The 22,498-nt window shown below is 44.5% G+C and overlaps 1 protein-coding gene across 1 annotated transcript in view; it reads right to left on the bottom strand.

Moving 5' to 3' along the window:
* Window positions 1–4,655: 4,655 nt before the first annotated feature.
* LOC117821147 (retinoic acid receptor gamma-A-like) overlaps window positions 4,656–22,498 on the bottom strand; it is a 67,171-nt gene continuing 49,328 nt past the window's right edge. The window contains 11 exon segments of the mRNA XM_034695222.1: window positions 4,656–7,212; window positions 7,215–7,373; window positions 7,566–7,724; window positions 7,892–8,096; window positions 8,367–8,543; window positions 8,914–8,925; window positions 8,927–9,049; window positions 9,052–9,077; window positions 10,117–10,158; window positions 10,161–10,260; window positions 10,606–10,754. Coding sequence (XP_034551113.1) covers window positions 6,767–7,212; window positions 7,215–7,373; window positions 7,566–7,724; window positions 7,892–8,096; window positions 8,367–8,543; window positions 8,914–8,925; window positions 8,927–9,049; window positions 9,052–9,077; window positions 10,117–10,158; window positions 10,161–10,260; window positions 10,606–10,754 — 1,598 coding nt within the window. The 3' untranslated portion in view covers window positions 4,656–6,766.

Here is a 22,498-nt window from a genome sequence, read left to right as displayed (position 1 = left end):
AGCCTATATTCCCTTTTGGCTCATTGCCTGTCTCAGATATATTTCTCATTCTGGATTTTTCTCCCCACTCACCTTTTGCTTCTCTCCCCTCAGGCCCTGACCTCCTCATCATCTTCCTCCTCATGCCTCTCATACTCCTCCGGCGGTCTCCTTCTCCTCGCTTTTTAAGCTCTCCTCACCGTACTCCCTCCATCTTAAGTCTGGGGTGACGATAGCTAATTATAAAATCAATGATGCCGGGCTGCCTAGTTTACAGCCCCCTCTAAAACCTTAACTGGGAAATCACTGTGGGATTGATGACTCCCTCACTCTTTATCTCTTTTAATTAGAAATGTAAAAGATATGAAGACCCAGAGGCCAGAACACATCTCCTAGTTTTTATGACCCCGATGCTGCCTCGCTCCCCTTCCCCAAATCACCCCTCTTTCTCCCTTCCTCTCTCTCTCTCTCCCTCTCTCTTTACCTGGCCTTGTTTATTTCCTTTGCCTCCCTCCCTCCCTGCTGGCACACCCTCCATTCGCTTTCTTGTCACAGATACCTTTACCCGTTTCTCCATCACTTTCTCTATCTTTCTTTAAGATGGCACGCCTGCCCGTCTGCTCGCTGCACAGAGGGAAGGTGTTAAATTTATGGTCTTTGCACTTGAAAACGTTCCTCACCTTCCCCTCACCTCTCCTTTCTTTCCTTGACTGATTCCTCAACCCTCTATGGATTCACTGCATGTGTAAAAAATGAGCAAAATGTCCTTTTTGTCTGTTCTGACCCAAGCAGGAGACACACTTTGAAGGATGTGCTGTTTCACACTATGACCCTGCTCCCATCTCCAAACACACCTTCCTGTTTTTTTTAACCACATTAAACCTACGTGTACCTCCTCTATATATCCCATCCTGAGCCCAGGACTTAACTCTGTAACCGCTCCGAGGAGCACCTTGGATCACTGAGCTTTATCCTCCTGATCACTCCCAGAGGAGCTCCATTATCTCTCCTGTATGTTGACTAAAGGTAACGTGTAGTTTGCTCATGTTCAGGGAAAACCCAGCGAATGTGTCAGTGTCTCTCTCTCTTTCCTCTCCATCTCTCTCTTTATTGGTTTAAAAATTCAAATGAGTTTCTTTGGTATGCCGCACTCATGACCTACTTTTATGGATTCTTTACTATTTTTATGAATAATTGATGTCCTGAGGCTGCAGGAATATTACAAGGGAGATTTTTTACCCTTTATTAATTCATCTCACCTTTTTTTTCCAGGGGGCTTGCTTTACACCTTTCCATTTCTTCCCATTTGTAGAGAATAAGCCTTCCCACCTAAAGTAATTAGTTAATCAAGTATCATTGATGTGGAAGGATGAGTATATAGAAATCTTTGCCTGGGCTCCTTTAAATTCCTCCAAACCCTCCCTCTGGTTTCCATGGCAACACCCTGCAGAGAGGGGGCTCAGTATATGGGTCCCTTTGATTGTTCCTTGTAAAATAGTGTGTAATGTATGGGCCTTATTTTAATTCTTGTCTGGTGTTATTGATCTGTCTTTAATGATAGTTAATTAAAGCAATCGTATAATTGATAGAATCTCATCTCTGTTTATCACCCTCCTCTGATTCTTTCTCCCCCCCCCCCTCTCTCTCTCACTCTCGCTGTCTTTCTATTAATAAAATCAAGGTGAGGCATTAGTATCCCACTCTGGTGCACTGAAAAAAGAGCGATGTTTACTATCGGTAGCCCTTTACAAAGAGGATTCCTGTTATTTATCAGGAAGTCAAGAGGGCACGATCTTATCAGTGACAGTGATATACTCGAGGTAGGCCTTATAAAGCAAATTAATTTCAAACAGCCTTGATTTTTGTTGACATTTATTAGGCTAAGCTGATAGAGTCCATCCAAGGTTATCTTTTTTAATTTGTTAGTTTAAAAGGTTTCTTTTTTTCCAGACTTTTGTTGCACTTGACTCAGTTAACTTTGAGTCAACCTCACGTCCTTTCATAGTTCACAACTGATAATGAATCATGCAAAAACATGCTAAACCAACAAATTAAAAGAAGATGCACTTTTTTTTGATTAGACTCAGTTATAGATCCAAGATTCTCTCTTCTGCCCCATCAAATGTCACACAAGTCAGAGGAAATCTTACATCATGCTGGACCATGCACTCACTATCTTTTTTTCCCAGGCAAACTTCCAAGGTCAGGACGAATACAGGGGGCTGTAAATAAAGGTTATATTTTGAGCTTTTTGCCTTTATACATTGCCAATACATTCCTGATCTGCTGCTACTTTATGAACCATCTCGACCTCTAAGGTCATCAGGTACTGGTCTGCTTTCAGTCCCGAGAGTCAGAACGAAACATGGTGAAGCAGTGTTTAGTCATTATGCACCACATATCTGGAACACACTCCCTGAAAGTTGCAACTCTCAATTCTTTTAAATCAAACACTAAGACCTTTTTATTTGCCGCTGCCTTCTTATTTTATCTTATTATAACTCGCTTTAAATGCAAATTCTAATTTTAATTTTAAAATAATTCTAATTTCCATTTCTTTCTATGTTTCATTATATTTGTCATTTTAATTGTGCTCTTTTATGCTTGTATGAATGTTTCCAATGCTTTTAATGTTTTAATGTAAAGCACATTGAGTTGCCCTTGTGTATGAAATGCGCTATACAAATAAAGTTGCCTTGCCTTGCCTATATTTATTAGAACAGCTCGAGAGAGAGAGAGAGAGAGTGGGGATTACATGAATCAAATACTTTCAGGACCAGGAATCAATCCTATGACCAGTGTGACGAGTTCTGCTGCCTCTGTACATGGGGTGCCTGCTCTACCAGCTGAGCTAAACTGAGGTTTCATTAAAGGTTGTTTTGTTATAAATCAATCCATCTTTAAAGGTGACATATCATGCAAAATCGACTTTTTAATGGTTCTCTAGCTGAAATATGTTTCCCTGGCATGTCTACAAACCCCCACCGAGAATGAAAAAAATCCATTCTGCCCCTGTTCTGATTTCTCCACCTTTCTGTAAATGTGTGCTGAAACGAGACGTTTCAGACTTCCGTGTTTTTGTTACGTCACAACAATATCCGGTCTGTCACGGAGTCAGAGCTCGGAGCTTGTTCAGCCCATAGACTGTATAAAGTAATACTGAACCCTTCCTCTGCTTTTCATTACCTGCACACATGTGTGCTAACAAGGAGCTTAGGAGGGAGGCATGCTAGTTGTAGGCTGTCTTAATAAACATAAAGGTCGGTTTTACTCCCCACGTCTGCAGATTTGAAGATCTAGTGGATGATTTTTATTTGTCATGGAAAAGTGCTAGCGCTAGTTAGCATAGCCACATAGCTCCATGTTAGTAGCTGTGTTCCAAGACACACGTCGACATACTGATAAATAAACAACAAGAAACTCTAATCTGTGACCAATCGTTCAGAAAGGTCCTGCTACAGGCGCCTCTCCGTCAGGATCAGATTCTGGATCAAATTTAGAGGGTTGAAGTAACGGGATCTTCTTCTTCTTCTTCTTTGGGTACGGCAGGCTAGATGCAACAACGGCGTATTGCTGCCCTCCTCAGGTCGATGAATCAAATCCTTAGATCAGTTCTCGTATTCTTGTGTACACTCCTTTTCTGTGCAAGAACTCCAACAGACTCTTAACTTTCGCCCTGTAACGTGATCTGTGAGCAGCCAACATGTTAACATTAGATCAACGTGCCGGAGAGACGATGGCACATCCACTTCCTGAGGGGGCGTGGTCAGAGGGAAAAAGGCCTGTTCTGAAGAGGGCTTTTCAGGCATGCCAAAATCTAATTTCAAAGTGTTTTTTGAGCATAAACTTTAAAGACATGTTTTGGGGGACCTCTTAGACCAATAAATATTGATGAAAAAAGCGTGATATGTCACCTTTAAGACCAAGAAACACCAAAGTTGGCGTAAAATATCCATCACACAATGTTCATTGTTTTGTCAGGGAAAAAAAAAAAAGACGGGCATTGTATATTTTGAATTGACATCAATGTGTTTTGCTCTGATAAAAAGATTTATAAAAAAATATATGTATATCCATCACAACTTTTGTGTTGCATTTCAGGGTTAACTTATCAATGTTTCGTTGCACAGTATTGAAATATGGTATATCCAATGGGTCTAGTGTAGATATAGTGAATTCTATTCCTTTTTGTTCTGTGATGCTTCCTCCGTATGTTCTATACACATTTCCTAAATCTCCCAGAAAACCATGGGAGCACTTTCACTATTTTACACCCACACCATTCTCTCCTATTGACAAAATAATATATAGTAAGGAGTTAGTCTGTGATGTTTTTCTAAGGCCAACACCTGCACTCTTCCAACTGCAGAGTGAACAAATCTTTGGAGTGGACCTTTATCTGATGTCCTTGTTCAGCAGGAGGCTGTGATTTATTAGCCTCTGCACCCACAGCTCTCCATGACCTAACAGCCCCCTGCTCTTATCCTGCAAGCAGGGTGAACGCTTCTGCCAGCACATCAGAGGACCCCTGCAGTCATGGTTCAGAGCTCCCTCTACTGGCAATGCTTGGTAATGCATAAAGAATGACTGAAGAAGCATCTTCTATTTGGTTTTGATTTCTGATCATGTTGGAGTTTTTTTGCATGATGTGGTAAAAAAAGTAATAAAAAGCCTGGTAATCTCACAAAAGTAGTTTATTGTGCCTCTTACTGTTTATATGGCTTTTCTTTGTATGACAAGAGTTGACATAAACAGAGAGTAGACAACACCTTGGCCATGTTGAAAATAAACACAAACATAAAACAATATAATCTCAATGTTCCGTCCGCATTACCATCATTAACGTCATGACAGCCCAGCAGAGAGAGAGAAAGAAGATGAGGTCATCACACAAGTTTTTTTTTTGTGTGTGTGACAGCACCATGCCGAGGACATTCACCCAATGACTGAACAGGTTAAAGCATTCGCGCACACACACACACACACACACACACACACACACACACACACTCACACACTCACACACATACGAGCCTGCACGCACACACTCACATGATTCAAAATGAGGAGAGCTGCCCTTATCCAGAAGACAGGAGCTCTCGCTGCTACAGAGAGAATGTTCATATTGCTTCAAAGAGAGACAGAAAGAAACCCCTCTGTGCTGTATATCAGCTGTGCTCTCCCCCACTGATCGCCTACAGAGACATTTTGGCAATAAAGAAATGATACATGAGAACAAAATCCTCCACAGCTCCTTTACAGAGAGAGGTGGGGGGATGTACACAAGAAGACAGGATGATATAATGGCTTTTTGGGATGAGAAGGCAGTTTGCTGCATGGATGCCAGCGCCAGAACAGGCAGGGCAGTGATGGTGATGATGATGATGATGATGATGATGAAGATGATTGTTTTTCACCTCTCCTTGGGAGAGTCAAACTGGTATCCATGCTTGTTTTTTCAGACTTGTTTCCTTCTATGTACATGCAGAGGGAGAGGGGTGAGCTAATCAAAAATGGAGTTAAAAAATACACATAAATATTGCCTGTTCCTAGCGCGCCTGAGAGCAGCGTTAGGGTTTGGTCCTCACTGAAAAGCCCTGAGTCTGATTCCAAAAATGTCTTCCATAAGGGTTCCTGCCTTGATTTGCATATGTCTTCAATCGTTGTGTTGCTGCATAATGTTTGCTACTTTGTGTGGATGTTTGTGTCTGTGCTGAATCTGTGCGTGTGTGTGTTTGCCTACTGACATCATCAGGGAGTGCTTGAGGATTGATTGTTTTCTGTGTAACCATTTCTCCGTCGGTTTTGGATATAACAACAGAGATTTAACGGAACAGAGGATCACAAAAGTGCTACATATACGGTGTAAATTGTAAATCTCTGTTCAAGCACTAGCTCCAGGTTGGCACCTCTGTTACAACTGAGAAAAAAGGATAAGATCAAGTGTGAGTAAATGCAAGTGTGCGTGTGTGTGTGTGTGTGTGTGTGTGTGTGTGTGTGTGTGTGTGTGTGTTTGATGATTGCTGGATTGTGGCTGGAGTCCCTGCCAGTAGTCCAAACTCAAAACAACGAGTTCTTCTAACTTTGGCACAAAGATACGTAACTATTCGCATAGACAGCTTTAACTGGCTTCAAACTAGAATGATGCCTATTCCCTGATAACACAAACTGATTAAGTCGCTGCAACGGAACACTAATCCTCTGGGTTGATTATCATTGACATCCACAATGAGCCAAAGTGCCCAAAATACAGAAAAAGCCCCCAGCTAAGCATATGTAGCTGCTAAGGAAGACCCAGCCAGTTCTGATTATTAGTCTTCTTTCCTCTGAATATCTTCTCAGGAAAGCTCTTCAAAGAAAAAAACATTCTAGAGGATTCATATATAAAACAAGAATAACAATTAAAGACAAAAATATAATGGTATACAGATATGTATGGACTTATACATAAATTGAAAAAAAAAGTAAAAACTACAAATTCAAAAGCAATAACCACAAAGGCAAAAGATAAGCATACTCGATTTGGTTTTGCCCTGTACTCTTGTTTTCTTTTGAGAAATGTGCTTGTTGTAAAAATCCATCACAAAAAGAACTGCTCAGTTCTGGTGTCTGGTTTGGCCGCTCCCCTATTTAGATATTTCAACAATTGTGGAAAAAAATAAAAGAAGAGAGACATTTAGCTTTCTCAAAGAGGTTTATGTTCTTTTGTCACGTTTACTGCCCTCTTGCTACGCCACGAGTTCAAAGGTTTTCCTGCCATCTCTCCTGTTCTTTATTTGTCTGTAGTTCACTTGTCATAGACCATGTGGCCTGAGTTAAAAAGTGTCTGTACACGTAAGGCTCTGCTGTGCTCCGGTGCGGAGGACACAATGATGTGCAGTAAGGAGAGAGAGGGAGAAGAGGCCAGCATTTTGAGGTGGGAGATTGCGTGAGGTTGTTGCATGTTTCTTTGTTCTGTGAGTGTATATGTGTGTTTGTGTTTGTGTGTGTGTATGTGTGTTTTGAATCTGTGTGTGCATGAAATGATATGTTCACTGCGCCCTCCAACAAGGCCTTTCCTCGACCCATCTATAGCATCCAGAACCCCCCAGGGCTCCCCGTCACTGTCCGATCCCCTGTCCCGCTCTCTGTCCCCAACGTCATCGTCGTCGTCTTCGTCCTCCTCTTCTGGCGACGGTTCACTACCGTTCTCTGTGGCCCAGCTGTCCTCCTCATCCTCGGCTTCCTGTTTACCTGGGTTGTTGGTGGAGGAGGTGGTGGCGGTGGCGGAGGAGGCGGGCTATCGTTGCTCTCTGTTTGGTCCTCAAATGCCTCTGGGTTTTCAAGCATCTCCCTGATTAAAGGAGGCATTGGGCCTGGGATTTCCATCTTCAGAGTGATGGCTCTCTCTGCACCTGGGGACAGAATAAAAGATAATGATTGATAATTTATCAGCAACAAAAACACTGCTTCCCTGCCACGTATGAAGATGTAAGCAAAACACTGATGCTAGAAGAAACACAGGTCTAATTCCCATGCCCTTAACATAGTAGTCTGACCCTTTTTTAAACCCTAATAGCTGATGTAATTACTCTAGTCATACTAACCCTTAGTGCTGATTCCCCTGAGGTCTGTGATCTTCATCAGCATGCGAGGGAACATATGAGGTTTGTTGGGGCGACGGCGGCGGGCGTAGATCTTCAGAGCCTCGAGTAGAGGTTCTTGCAGCTTATCGACTTTCTGGGGCTCCTCTAAATCCATGCGGTCTGAAGAAGAGAGTCAAAAACATGTTAAATCATTAAAAGTATTTTCTTAAATATTTTTTAAAACTTTAACAAATATTTTCTTTTTTTACATAGCATTATTCAGCTTTTCAAAGTAGTAACAAATTGTAAAAACTTCCACAAGACGGATATTTCTTATGCTGCAGTACCTCCACATATGAGGCAGATGGCGCTGAGGAGTCCGGTTTCTGTGTCGTCCATCTCCAGGGGTAGAAGCTGGCCAGCGAAGGCAAACACCAGGTCTGTGAGTGGTCCGAAGCCGGCATTGTGCATCTGAGTCCGGTTCAGAGTCAGGCCGTCTGAGAAGGTCATAGTGTCCTGTTCTGGAGTGTAGCGTGTGCAGATCCTCAACATCTGAAGGCAGAACAATGACACGTTGTAAGCACAGGGCAGAATATGATGGAGTAGTTACATAGCAAGGTTTTTAAAAATCATCAGACAGCTGGATTTCAACTCAGAGCACATTTAAGAGTTCTTACAAAATAAAAAGACCTGCACTACATCTTCTCACCACCAGATGCCAGCATTCCCTCATCTGTCTATGTAAGTATTTTGAAGCTAGGTTTCTGTAGTTGGAGTAAGTGTAGAGGACAAAGACCAAAAACAAAGACACTGGATCCTTACCAGTATGTCCAGGCAGGCCGCCTTCAGCAGAGTGATCTGGTCAGCGATGGTGAGGGTGGTGAAACCCGGCAGTCGCTTCGCAAATTCCACAATCTTGATAATGCATTTGGTTGAGAGCTCACTGACTTGTCCCATAAACCCAGATCCAGCTGGACAACGGTGGTCTGAGCTGGAGTTCTAAACACACACCAAACACACCACATGGATCAGTATGTTGTTTCAGAGGTGGTGTGCAACCCTGTTTTTGCATCAAGGACGAGCGTGTCCGAGGCTGACAACACATTTACATTGAACATCCATCACAGGAGGGGGAGAAAAAAATCCATTTACATGTTGCATCAATCACTGTGAGGCCACACAGATGGCCTTAATGGGAACTGAATTAGTTAAAGAACCACTGTGTTGGGAAAGCTACGGTGAATTTACGTCTTTGCATACAGTTTTTGGAGCCTTCCTTGACGTCATAACTCGGAGAATGTTACCACACACAGAATGATTGTGTAGTTGTGCAGTGTTACGTAGTCATGCATGCGTCTTTGGGACTTACTGTGGTGTATTTGGCCCAATTGGCACAGTGATGGGAAGGTTTTCTTGGTGAGCTTTGCTGACTTTATGACCAACTCTTCTAGCTCTCCACTCAGTTCATAGCTCTCCGGAAGTACCACCTCCTCCTTCACATCCTTCTTCTTTTGTTTCTGTCGTTGCGCACCGCTATGTAAAGAATAAAACAAAGTAGTTAGACAATATATTAACACTACTTTACACAAAATCTTGCATATTCCTCTTCTTTATCAGTGCTCCCATGAAAACATCCACCACACTCGTGCTCTCTGTCCCTGTCAAGGACTTTGCCCTCGCTGGTGGAACCAGAACTCAGGAGCAACTGAGGTTCTTCTTAACAGTATCAACACATTTCCTGTAGCACGGCAGTGACAACCGGCTATCTCTTCTTATCAGCCGCTCTCTTCCTTGTCTGTCCTCTCTATCCCGCTTACCGGTGCACATAAGCCAGGCCTCCACTCTCTCCCTCTCTCGCCTCCTCTCCCTCCTCCCATACTTTCCTTCCTCTCAGGATATCCATATAGCAGAGGCACAATGTGATCCCGGTCTTAGACACACATCCCACAAAACATTACACCCACATACATGTCCATGGGTTCTTGAAGGGCAAGAAACTGCAACCGACACTCAGCCATAAACCACACTGGTCGACTACAGAGGGCACTAAACGTGGAACAGCTCGGGCAAACAGCGTGAATCCTGCAGATATTAGCTTTGTCATAAGTCAAAATCTTGTTTTCTCTCCGTTGTCTTACATGATGAGAGCAGTTGTCTGTATTGGCCAGAGGGTGAGGTTTTGTGGTGAAACAGGAAGTCAGAATGATTTCAGTGAAGCGATTAGGCATATGATTGGTACAGCGCCCAGCCTTCGCCTTGATCACCACCCCTGCTAGGCTCATCATCTGCTTCTGTCTCTGTGCTGGAAAGTATCCTGGAGTCTCTGAGTGAGCATTTATAGATAAATAAGTTCACACTGTGGGAATCAGGTCAGATATGAGCCAAGTCGAATTTACATCAACTGCTCGCAGATTTCTCCAAGGAAACCAGGTGTATCACACTTAAAGTAAAATATTAATTCTAAAGAGCAGAATCTGCAGCCTGGTGTGGGTCTGCGCACACACATTTTGGAGTGTTTATAAAAGTGAGCATCCACGTTTTTTGGAATATGTATCCCTCCGTCTCTTTGAACTCACCTTCCTTGACATGCCGACCTCGAAGCACTTCTGCAGCCGCAGTACTGGCAGCGGTTGCGTGTGACCTTGTTAATCTGACAGTTCTTGTCTCGGTGGCAGGTGTACACCATGTTCTTCTGGATACTGCGACGGAAAAAACCCTGGAGCATCAGGAAGCACAAGACAAAAGGGGAGAGGGCAGGAGAAAGACACAAAGGTTGGGAATTAGAGGCAAGGCATGGAATCAGGGATGTGACATTTAACTGCCTCTTTCTTCAAAGCTTTTTGTCTTACTTAAATCCAGAAAACTGCTACTATTAGGACTTTTTCACCTTTCTGAATTGTTTGATGTTTTTAGACAATGACCGCACGCATATTGCAGAAGTATCTACACACCACTTCCTTTAATATCTTGATCAAAATGCAGAATTTGAAGCCCTGATTTTAGTAAATGTGTTTAATACAACTGGACAGAGATCCAGAAGATACGACTCGGTTCTTCTCACCTTGCAGCCCTCACAGGAGCTGACCCCGTAGTGGTACCCCGAGGACTTGTCCTGGCACACAAAGCAGGGCTTGTAGATGCGAGGTGGAGGAGGTGGAGACGGAGAACTGGGTACCATCTCCTCTGAGCTGGTGCTCTGGGTCTCCACCGCTGTAGACAAGGGGGAAAAAAAGAAGGGAGAAAAGAAAACGCATAAGCAACTGATATGTCACAAATCATCGTCGGACAGCTACCACGCAAGTCTGAAATATCACATGTGCACTTGTCGATGCATGTAACAGACAAGGATACTGAATTTTTTTTAAGTGCATTCTAACAAGGTATGACAGCTGACAGCATTTCCTTTTCACCTTTGATTTGTGAGCTCAGGGAGAAAATCTGAGTCAGTGCATTGAGAGGTATTTTCACATTTTTAGCCTCTTTCTTCGTGTGAGAAATTGATAAGATAAGAGATAGACAGAGAAGTAGAGCATGAGGTAAAAAAGCAACAGTTTACTTCCCAAACACTGTGCACTACCCTAAGGGGCAGCAGTCAGGTGCATGTTAGAGGGGATTATTGTTTCATGTGTGCATAGACAAACAAAGGAATTACAACTGTCTGACAGCAGAGACTAAACTGTTTTTTACAGCAGTGAGAAAGAGTGTTTTGATTGACAGTTTCTCTGATAAGCCCAGGTAAGAGAGCAAGCCGCAGCAGCCAGAGTCAAAGCTGGCTCTTCCTCATTCCACTGTCTGACAACTCCACATGATGACATCTTGCACGCACAGAGGAGACACATGTCAAACACACATGCGTGCAAAGATCAGTGTAGAGCTCTCCTGCTAACTTGACTGTGACGTCAGGGCTACCTCGAGTCACATACTTGCTACGGTACATTAAACCTCACTCTATTCCAAAGTGAAACACATATAAGCACTTTTGGTATAGTTCAAGTGTGCAGCGTGTGGATTCCATACTTCCCCTGAGAAACATAAGCTGCTGCACACACACAGACGCACACAGGACCAGACCCCTCGACACACATGTGAGCCTGCGTAAACTCAAAGACACACATGTTGCTCGGGGGAAGTATGGAATCCATACGCTGCACACTTGAACATCCACTCTTTCAACTTTCACCCTTGGGTTACCCTCAAACTTCAACCCCCCGACTCTGCATCTCACCACCCCCTGACATACAAACCCTATTTTTCTCTTGTTTCCTGGCCCTAAATTCCTCAGTGCAGCCCTGCCAGGTTTTAATAGAGGCCCAGGCTCGTAAGGCGGCCTATAAAGGCGGTCCCATGGCTGGACTGGAGGCCCCAGCTCGGCTGGCCCAAACTTTATTGGACTCGGTCACCTGGGCAGCTATTCACACCACCAGCTGTAGCTCCCAGCCCGTAAAAAAAGCCAATCATAAAATAAAAAACAGGGAGGCTCTAAAATTCTAACTTTTACTGCCCTCACCTCCCCCCAGCACCTTCAATGGAAAGCACGAGGGCTAGCCTAACTTAACCTACAACCCCCCTCCTCCTCCCCTCTCTCACACCCAAGGCTGAAGCAAAAACCACCAGCTTGGCTTTTTACAAGAGAGGGGAGACTTCAAAAGAAGAAAAAAAGGGGGGCATAAAAAGAGGAATTTGATAAAAAACAGAGAAAGGGGAAAGGGGGAGGATTGGACAAACAGTTGCTCCTGAGGGCAAGTCTTGCTCAAGACCAGCTGACCATTACTACCCTCTTCTTCAGCTGCTGTGACCCGGCCAGCTACTGCCTCATTAATGATAGTAACAGAAAAATGTCAGACATTTTCATTTGCAGCCTGCTGCTCCAACATCTGTTTTTCATATGCGTTTTTATATTTGACTATTCAGAACCCCGCATTCAAATTCCTGCTTTGAAAGCCCAACTTTGCTGGAGGCAAAGATGGTTTCCATTAGTTTTAAAAGCCTCGCAAAGCCAAATGTTGCAAATCAATCTAAAACCTGAAGTTTACGCTCACTGAATGTTTCTACAGCAGTTCTCATATCTCCCCGGCCAGAAGGAAACAAAGCAGCAGGGTCAGTGGGAGAGCAGAAACCTCTGAACGTGCCATGAACCTCTGTGTTTATGCAATAATAACAGCAGCAAATGAGCCTGCAGACCGAGCGCTGACAAGCCCTCAGAAGAGGACAAACCATATGTGGCCTCAAGGAACGAACACTGACTGACGCCGTCTAAATGGAGAATAAGAGCGAGGCCAAAGAGAGAAAGGCCTCTCCAGGAGAAAACTTGAGAAATACATCAGGCTCTGTCAACAAGTTGAACCTGGTTCCTGCCAGAGAACATGACTCCTGTACCCGCCTTCCAGACCCGCCTCATTCAGCCCGCTCCATCCAAATTCCCTGCACCACTTACCCCAGGGCGCCACAGTGAGAGGGCCCATTCAGGCGGCCGCCATGAGCCCCTTTCCTCAGTCTCCTCAACTCAGCTCATCACTGTTTAGAAAACAAAGCCCTGTGAAATGAGAGGCCCTCCTTATCAGCGCTGCTGAGGGCCCGGGGCACCATTTGCATGACAATTCGCCGGCCAAGGCCTGTGAGCCGATGACAGACGGATGAGATGAGAGGAGTGGGGATAGGTGGGTGGCTGCTGTTGTTGGGGAGGAGGAAGAGGATAAGATGGAGGGATAGTAGGGTTACCAGTAGCCACGGTGTCGTTTGCTGCTCAGTTCAGTTTACCTCCCTAATCCCCTCTCTCAATGCTCTCTAGGCCCAGCTGCACTGACCAGGGCCTAATCCCCTGAGCACATAAACACAGATACAGTTCATGGCTACAAAACACACACTCACACACACACACAAGAGGATAATATTCACTAGCTTCAAACTAGCAAACCACAACCATCCTCAAACACCAAAACCCCCTCTTCCCCCACATTCCAATAGAAGTGCTCAAGCGAGTGGATGTGCGGTACAATCGTTCTCCCAACCTCATTAGGTGTGAAATGTAACTGCACCGACAGAATAGCTTTTGGCTGAAGGTGACTTCAACTAGTCAATTACATTAAATTCTAGGTCATGTCACCGTGCCGATCTACGTCCCTGTAGGTTCAACAACAGATACAAAAGGAGAGAAAAATAGGGACAGAGAGAGAGGGAGAAAATGAAGGGATAGTATAGAGAAAAACAAGGCACTTCCTGGTAGGACTGAGCTGCCTGTTGTTCACTATCAGCTGGAAAAGGGGAGTGTTTCTAATGTATGTGAGTAAAGGCATGACAATGCAGCTCGTGTTTTATGTTGGCAACACACTTCTTTTTCAACCGAGCAGCATATGACATGCTGGTAGGGCAACAAGTTGTTCTTTCACAATAGGCCTGCAGATTTGACTACTGACTTGTTGGTGTGGAATTGAATCTTCTTTCCAGGAGTCTAGTCTTGGCATGTGGGAGCAAATGCAGGGAAGTTTTTAATGTGAGGATGGCGTACATACAGTACAGTACAACGAGTGAGTGGCATGGACATATGTTGTAAGTTTTGTAGTTGGGTTGATGGTTTTCCAAGTCCTGCAAGGGGACTGCTGCTAACTCCCTTCGCCTTTATTTGATTTGCAAATGCACAACTGTTTGTTACAGTGCTGCAGGGAGTTCCCTATTAATACATCCTGCTGCGTGTGTGTGTGTGTGTGTGTGTGGTGTGTGTGTGTGTGTGTGTGTGTGTGTGTGTGGGTGTGTGTGTGTGTGTGTGTGTGTGCGTGTGTGTGCGTGTGTGTGTGTGTGGGCCCAATTTAATGTCTGCTTTTTGTCTGTCCATGTGAATCTACAAGCACGGGCACGCAGGGCCTTTGTCTCCATCTCTACCTTCATTATAATCCTGCAGAGCTTGCGTGTTCTTGTTGAATGTGTGCAGCACTAAAAGCGTGTGTGAGATTAGGAGGCAGTGTGTGAGAGAGGGGCTCACTGTGAAATAGAGGGCATGTACTGGGCAGACAGCAGTGGCAGAAGGGGAGCAGATTGAGAGAGGATGGTGAACAGTGAGCTGGAAGACTTGCTGGCACACTAGTTGGGGGGCCTTTGTGGGTGCCCTTGGCCTTCTACCCCTACAGCAGAGGCTACAGCACCACAGGGTGCTTGCTAAGTGACTGTAAGCATACTGGCAGGTTTCTATGAAGAAGTGGCCTTCATGAAAGAGGAAAAAAGTACCACACCCTCGTCAGCTGTGCCAGCTTGTTTCACTCTCCTCCTCCCTGATCCTCTGCCCACGTCTTCCTGTCATCCCTCTGAGGCTTTTGCTACAAGGCCCCAACACAACACAACACACACTCATTTCCTTCCTCTTGTGTGTACCAGTCTTTCCGGAGGATCTTCGTCATCGCTTTTGTCACACCTTCTCTCCGGGTCCCTTGCTGCTACACCCTCTTACACGTGCCCTCTTTACCCACAGCTCACACGCTGCTCTCTGTTCTTTTCAAGCTCTCGTCACACACAGTTGAGTCACCTGCATGCTTTCAGGAGGGAGGCCTATCAGGTCTATATTGTGCAAGTTACACAAGAACAGACGATGTAACCTGGCTGCAACTAGAAAAGTTTATACGGCAAAGGAGTCAAAAGTTAGAAGGGAGGGAGGAATGTGTGTGGTGTTGACAAGGTGGGGGTGGATGCTTTCATTAAAGGTGCTGAGCAGTAGCAACACCTTTCAACAGCTGTCAGAAAGCTCATTACCTAGGCTCCTACAGACACACACACACACACACACACACACACACACACACACACACACACACACACACACACACACACACACACACACACACACACACACACACACACACACACACACACACACACACAGGCCCACAAAGAGGTCAAACTATGCTGTCTTTTAAAATAAGGCTTATGGTAAAGTAGAGCTGCAAAACCAGAGGATGGTCCAGGTTTGAGAGGTGAAAACAAACCCAACTTGCCAGGAGTAGCGAGAAACCAGACATTAACACACACACATGCACACAAACCACACTTGCAAGCACACACACCCCTCCAGGAATTTACCACCCTTCTGTCAGAACCAGCAGAAAGTCATGAAACACAGGGAGAGGCGAACACATGATGCGCACGTTTAATCTGAGACCGAGCATATGTGTAGTGCAGAACATTTTGGCATGCTTTCACCGGCTGACATAAGTGCTAACAACAAAACTTTCAAGAGCAACAACATGATATGGCATCCAAAATTCTTGCAACACACACATTTCACACTTCCTTTGTATCCAAAGCTCCACCAAAGAAGGCGTAGAAGCAGAGCAAGCAGGAAAGCAGGCTCAGGTGGATAAGCCTGTATCCTCAGGGCACATTTTAAAAAAGTGGAATTACCCTTGCAGTCTGGTGCTGCTCTCAAAACCACCCTTTCTTCTTTACAGCACCTCATAAAGAGCCTTTTGATATTTTCTTGATGGAGTCGGCCAAGCCAACATTTGGCAGTGAGCGCCCCCCTTTTCCGCAACGCTGTCAAGAAAACACACAAGTTGGCTTCAAACACACACAAACTTGCCCACCAGGCTATTTGTCCCCAATGACCAGGGGGAAAAAAAGTTCCTTCAATGTCCTTGTACCAAACCTGAGGAAGGAGGTATTAAAAAGTGGAAGGAAAATTAAAGGAATCTTATTTCAATGAAGGATTAAGTCAACCGCTTTTTATGGCTTTGTGCAGGAAAAAAAAACAGACAGTCAAGTGCAGATCTGTGGAAAAAAATGTACCCCCCCATCCCTGCGGTGAGCTCCAGCTGACTCTTCAGCTGCCCAACAGAAGACAGAGAGGAGTACAGCTCTCCTCCCGTGACTGCAGAGTGAACCCAAACCTGGCAGTCCTGCGCAGGCCCGGGCCATTGATCATGTCAAGGAGACAGGACAACTCACGGACAGGCGAGGAAGCAGACAGGGAGCGGAGGCAGGCAGACAGGCGAGGGTGTGGATAGAAGAGAGGAGAGGAGTCATCGAGGCAAACCCCGAGTCTTTGATCCTCAGGTTGTTTCTCGGTCCCTCCCAGACTTCCTCTCACCATCTGTAGCCCCGGCTCTCACCTGTCTGTCTCTGGCAGGGCCGCTAGTGCTCGTTCAATTGCTAATTGCTTCCCTCCCTACAACAATAGAAACCTACAAAAAGTAGAAGTAGCCCAGCTGTGGCTGCAGCCTCGCTCGGTCAGAGGAAGTCTGGGGAAAGGAGGATAACGTAAACAACAACAGTAGTATTAACTCCGGCTCGTTGGGGGAAGCACTGCAGACCAAAGCGTGCAAACCTCTTATTGAAGGAACCAGCACACCCACGCCAGGAGTAGTAGAGCACAATTCATCACCACTTAACCTGTGAATGTTAGAGTCTGAAAGTCTGAGACTCTGAGCGCTGAGAGTCTGCGTTATGACTTACTAGCTAACGTCTCTTCTGATTTTACTGTGCCCACACTTCTGTTTACAGCTGTTTCATTTCTTTCATTTTATCACTTCCGAGGCAGCAGTATTCAGGCAGCATCAAAGATAAAGGCTGAGGGTAAAACTGAAAGATGATAGTAAAGGGAAACAAGAAAATGACTGTGGCTTCCTGTACCTGAGTGATTTGTAGTACACATGTATGAGGTGTTGCAACGCTGGCACAAAGTCCCCTTCGGTGGCACAAACTTTCAGGTTCAAATCATATTTAGAAGTAATTCTGAGAAACTTCTGCTTTGAGTTGCTCAGCCGAGCAGTGATGCTATCAGAGGTTTTTCCCTCTTGTTTGGCAACCACTACCAAGAGGTTTGCCCAACTCATTCTGGGTGGAGCTCTGACAAGAACTTCAGTTTGGGGCCAGACAGTGATTCATTTCCTTCTTGGTCTTGCCACTTGATGTATTTGAAGTTCCACGTGAGATGAACATGAGGCAACAGCGTAGAGATTTTGACATTTTGAGTATTGCCATTCAGGGAATACAAGCATGTCACTGAGAAAGCGAGCTTTGCCCATTCAGTCAGTTCCCATAACAGCAGTCTATCCCAAAACTCATTCAGCATTCCTGAACGAGGCATAAATCATCCCAAGCAGCACCCTAAACTCCTTCTTTGGATCACTTCCTGTCTAACTGGCTGTCCGTTTGGCTGGCAGGTTTTCTAGCAGAGTTTTTCTGGCAAATGTGAGGTGCTGATAAATCCCGGCCTACTGACAGCATGACTGCGCCAAGCTCAGATTCAAGCCAGGTTCCACACTACAGTAAAGATAAGGATAGATTCTGTACGACTTTACAGCACTGGAGGGCATTTTTATATTTTTAATGCTTTCTGTCCCAAAAGCTCGTACAGAAATTGGGAAAAAAGGCTTTTAGGTAGTGCAGGAATGGCTTGAAACTCAAGGAGCTGGTGTGCACTAAATGTTTTTAGAATCTAAAATTAAGACTTATAAGTTGAATATTTGAGTAGTTGTTTGTTTTTAAGTGTAGCTTACTACAACGCCTTCCAGGTAACTGCTCTTTCTGTGACAAAACGTTGTGCCTATGAGTAGAATTGTAATTCGCGTTGGGTCTCTATCTGTAACCGTTTGTGGTTTTGTTGCGGCAGACTGTGCTTGGTCAGGTCGGTGCCTGTGAAAAGAGATGCTTGATCTCAATGGGGACCAACCGTGGTTAAAATAGAAGGTTAAATAAATGAAAAAAATAATAGTAAGAATTTGGCATTTTCTTTGTCCATGGTGAGAAGCTCAGTGACGAGCATGTCGTGTATGAGGGGGTGAGGGCAAAACATCAACTGCAGAGGTGGGCCGATCAGAAACTGTGTGTTTACATCTAACTAAGTTATGTTAGTTTTCAGGTTTCTTTTTCGAGACATTAAAGACAGACCTTACATACAATGCTGATTACATAGCCATGTTTACTAATGAGCAGGTCTAAAAAAAAGGGTATTTTTGTAAGCCTGCACAATGAGCATGCTCTGGAAATGTATAAATATGAGGAAAAATACAGTGGGATAAAAAGATCATACTGTAAATATGAATCATTGCATCCATGAACAAATTATTTAAAAGTCTGTCTAAAATAGCAAAGAAACCAAAATAAAATATGTTGTTTTCAATCTGTATCGTCAACTACTTTTGAAAGTCAAACATGTCTGCCACAACAGTGAAAACAAAAGTCAAGCGATCTGTGAGTCTTGTTTCAAAATGTATAACAGAACAGGTTAGGTGAAATCTGATTACTGACCAGCTGTAAGTCTTCAAGACGTAATTCTCCTGTTTCCAGAAGAAACCTAACCTCTCACATTAACCTGGTTTCATGTGTGTGTACACACAGAAACCAACGCAAACCGCCACACAGGCATCTGTGAAGCCCTCCACTTCCATGCATGTCCTCCTTGTAAAAAGCAGCAAACTGTCGAATGAGCACACATTGACAGGCATGTCGACTTCCACACACCTGTTCCCCCTCGGTGATCACAAAGGCAAAATATACACACAAACAAATGAATGCATTGAAGAATATGAAAATGAGCTCATGCACCATCTCCAGAAAAGTGGACATGGCAGTTGCACATAAGCATATTGGCAGAATTTGACTAATGTCCAAGTGAAAACAACACCAACAGCACCCCCCTCCCTCCCTCCCTCCCTCCCCTCTGCGGCCTGCTCCTCTTCTATCACTCTCCACCCCTGAGCCCAGATAATAGTTGTACTACACCAGCCGCCCACCACTCCCTGCCAAACACTGTCGGCTGCGTAAACACAGCCCATTCATACATACACAGAGGGAAGACGGTCAGGCTCGTCTGGCTGTAATAGTCGCTGCTTGGCTGTCCGAGCTTTCGTTTCTCATAACAGCAATCCCCTGGCAACGCTCGAGCCAAGTCGTCAGTCAATAACACACTGGTAACAGAACTGCTCTCTTAACACTCACATTCAGCTGACATACACATGCTCCTATATACACTATACACTAACACACATGCCAAACTGTACATAGCGTGCTGACCAGGTGCACGCACAAGTACATCACACATGTATAAACACCATGGTGCACACTCGTAGCCCACAACTTTGTACAGGGAAGAATGTGCCTGGTAGGCAAAGAACCGGTCTCAGTAAACAGCTATAGCAGCCAGATATGGGTGTTAAGGTGGGCAGCCACTAAATTTGACCTAAAACATAGCTTGTTAATTTTTTTGAAGTAGCCATTTTGTGGATTGCTTCTCAAAATGATCAACAATACCAACAGGAAAAGGCGAACAACAATTATGAGGTGCGAGATCGAGGCTCTGCCCGGTAGTTGATGAGTTTTATTTACAGTGGTGTGACTGACGCTGCTGACGGGCTATAAACTGTTATTAGAGCAGGGCTGGATTCCAGCACAGGCCTGAGGAATCCAGCCTGGCACATTGTCTGTCTCTGGATTTGACACAGCAAGTCTGGGTGCCCAATGCTGGCCAAACAAGCACGTAAACACTACATACATTGACATATAGGAGTTCACATGCAGACTCCACACACACACAGGAGCCGGCTGACGCTGTCATATTAAAGCATAAGCAAAAACCCATACATAAAGAGGGGGGCTTGTGGAAAAAGTTTAAGTAACTGCAGGGATTGAATCTGTTTATTTATAGGCAGCATGGCCTGTTAATGGGCTCAGGCTGAGACAGATCTGTTAGCAAGGTGGTGTGATACTGCAACATACCGTAAGTAGTCCTTATGCAGAAAATGGCTTCAGGGTGAAAAAATGTTTTCCATGTCGCAATGTAATTTGATACAATAAATAGCAAATTATTTGATGAGGAGAATCAAGTGAAATTGCATTAAATGCAATAGCTCCTGAGGTATTCAGTTGCTTGTAGTGCAGAGTACACAACTGATTACTGCAGCTGCCCTAGCAGATGCATAAAGAGTAGTATGATGATATTTTATGCATGAATGTATGACTTTATTCAGTATATGCTTGTGAGTATGCATACATATGATAGCAGCTTTCCCCAGAGAGCAGCTTAGCAAAATCCATTAACAAACTGAACTTTAAAATAAGGTTGTTTTTAGATTACACTTTGGATTTATCATTCAAAAAGTGGCTCTCTTGCTGCTGTTTTACAGTTCACTTCAAGATGCTTTTTCCACTTCAAGAATATCCTTCAGTTGCATGGGGCATAATTGTTTTTCAGAGACAAGTGAAGGTTTTTTTCCATCGGGCATATCAATTACGACTCAGTGACCTTGGAGCAGCTGACTACTTAAGCCCTTTTAACTTCAGCACATTCATTTGACATTATCTCTACAGGATCAACAAGGTTTATGTATATATAACAGCACTGACAAGTCCTCATTAGAACTGCAGCTATAAGTCTCCTTCAGACACCCACCCACACACACACTTACCAACCCCCTCCCACCAGGATACCACTATCTATTCCCAGTCCTGCCCCCTCAGGCATTCTAATCTTTTAATTGAATCTTTTGTAATTATAATGAAATAACTGCGGACTTCCATCAGGGAGAAAATGATCAGGGCCAGAATGTGCCAGCGGTCACAGGAAGCTCTTCTTTCTCTGCCATTGCTGCAGAGATATACCCCCATTTCAATTAGCTCCTCAATTCACATCTGAACAGCACATTAAGGGGAAAACAAAGAGGTGTGTGTGGCTCTGTACGTGTGTGTGTGCGTGCATGGTGATAGATTACTCCAGTGATTTGTCACTGCCGTGTCACTCTCTTGTATGTATCTCTTGGAAGTATCACAATTAATATCCAAACAGTGTTCAGAAGGATGGAGCTTGGAGTGTGTTTTGGTGGAAAAAAAACACTCTTCCCCTTCTTGTGACCCTGGAGAAACCCCTAAACGTAATTGGCTCATTCTTCTAAGCAAATGAACATTGACAGAGTGGGGATTGCTCTGCATAGGCTCTCTCAAATGGCTTCCCTGGCAGTTGACTAATTCAGTTCTCATTGACGTATGACTAAATCAGTGTCCATTATCCTTACGCGCAGGGGCAGCTCAGATGTAGTACCAGACCAGCTCTGTACTAGAAGGCACTTAAGAGCATTACATTGAAAGGGTCTCCTTTTCAGCTGGCTGACAAGGCCGCCACACATGGTGTAGATCTGACATTGGCCAGGCCGTAGCCCCTGACTAACCTCTGACATTGAGGTCTCCCACTAGTGAACAAAAAAACAGGAAAACTGACCACACACTTTTAAGTCCTCTGGCTGTCCTGGGCTAACAGCCAGCAACAGTGACACTTAGCACTGCAGGAGATTTACCACCAGGACAATGGGATATACTCATTTGTGTCAGATTTAAGAGAGGGTATGTTTTTATTACATTTCTTCAAGAATATTAAACAATTCTTGACAGTTTTAGGATTGCCTTTTTTTCGGCACTGCTGAATGCTCACTAAAAGCAGGGGAAAACACAGTTTGACCTCAGTAATTCTTTGTTGGGTATCATGCCAGGGCCAGGTGACTCTTTACAAAACCCGCTGGTTATTTTGGTGTGCAGAGAGCGTGTTTGTGTGATTAGGAGCCAGACAGGTCCCTCTGTTGTGCAGCTGGGCCAGCCCTAATGAGATATCAGCCTCAAACATCAATTCATCAGCTTCACTGATGAGGACAATGAGGGGCAACTGCTTCAGTAAAGAGAGGCATTATGGCTCCTTGTGTGGGGATAGGGCGGCCTTGTTTACAAAGGTTATTGGGCACAGAGGGCTTGAAACAGTACACCACAGCAGCCTCCACTTTGCTCTGCTCTGCTAGTCTCGGCTCTCTTACCCCCGGGGCAGCTTCTCAGGACTTTTTTATCTCTTTGATTTTTCCGGAACAAAGCCCCCCTAAAAGAAAAATGTACTTCTGGAATCTGGAGGGCCTAATTTCAAACGTGTGCATGTGTGTGAATGGGTTAAAGGGAGAGGCCTGATTGATTAAATAAACAAATCTCATCTTGTTATC

The sequence above is a fragment of the Notolabrus celidotus genome, chromosome 11 (genome assembly GCF_009762535.1).
Source record: "Notolabrus celidotus isolate fNotCel1 chromosome 11, fNotCel1.pri, whole genome shotgun sequence".
Lineage (NCBI taxonomy): Eukaryota > Metazoa > Chordata > Actinopteri > Labriformes > Labridae > Notolabrus > Notolabrus celidotus.
The sequence above is the reverse complement of the archived record's forward strand: the minus strand, read 5'-3'. Positions and strand labels throughout refer to the sequence as shown.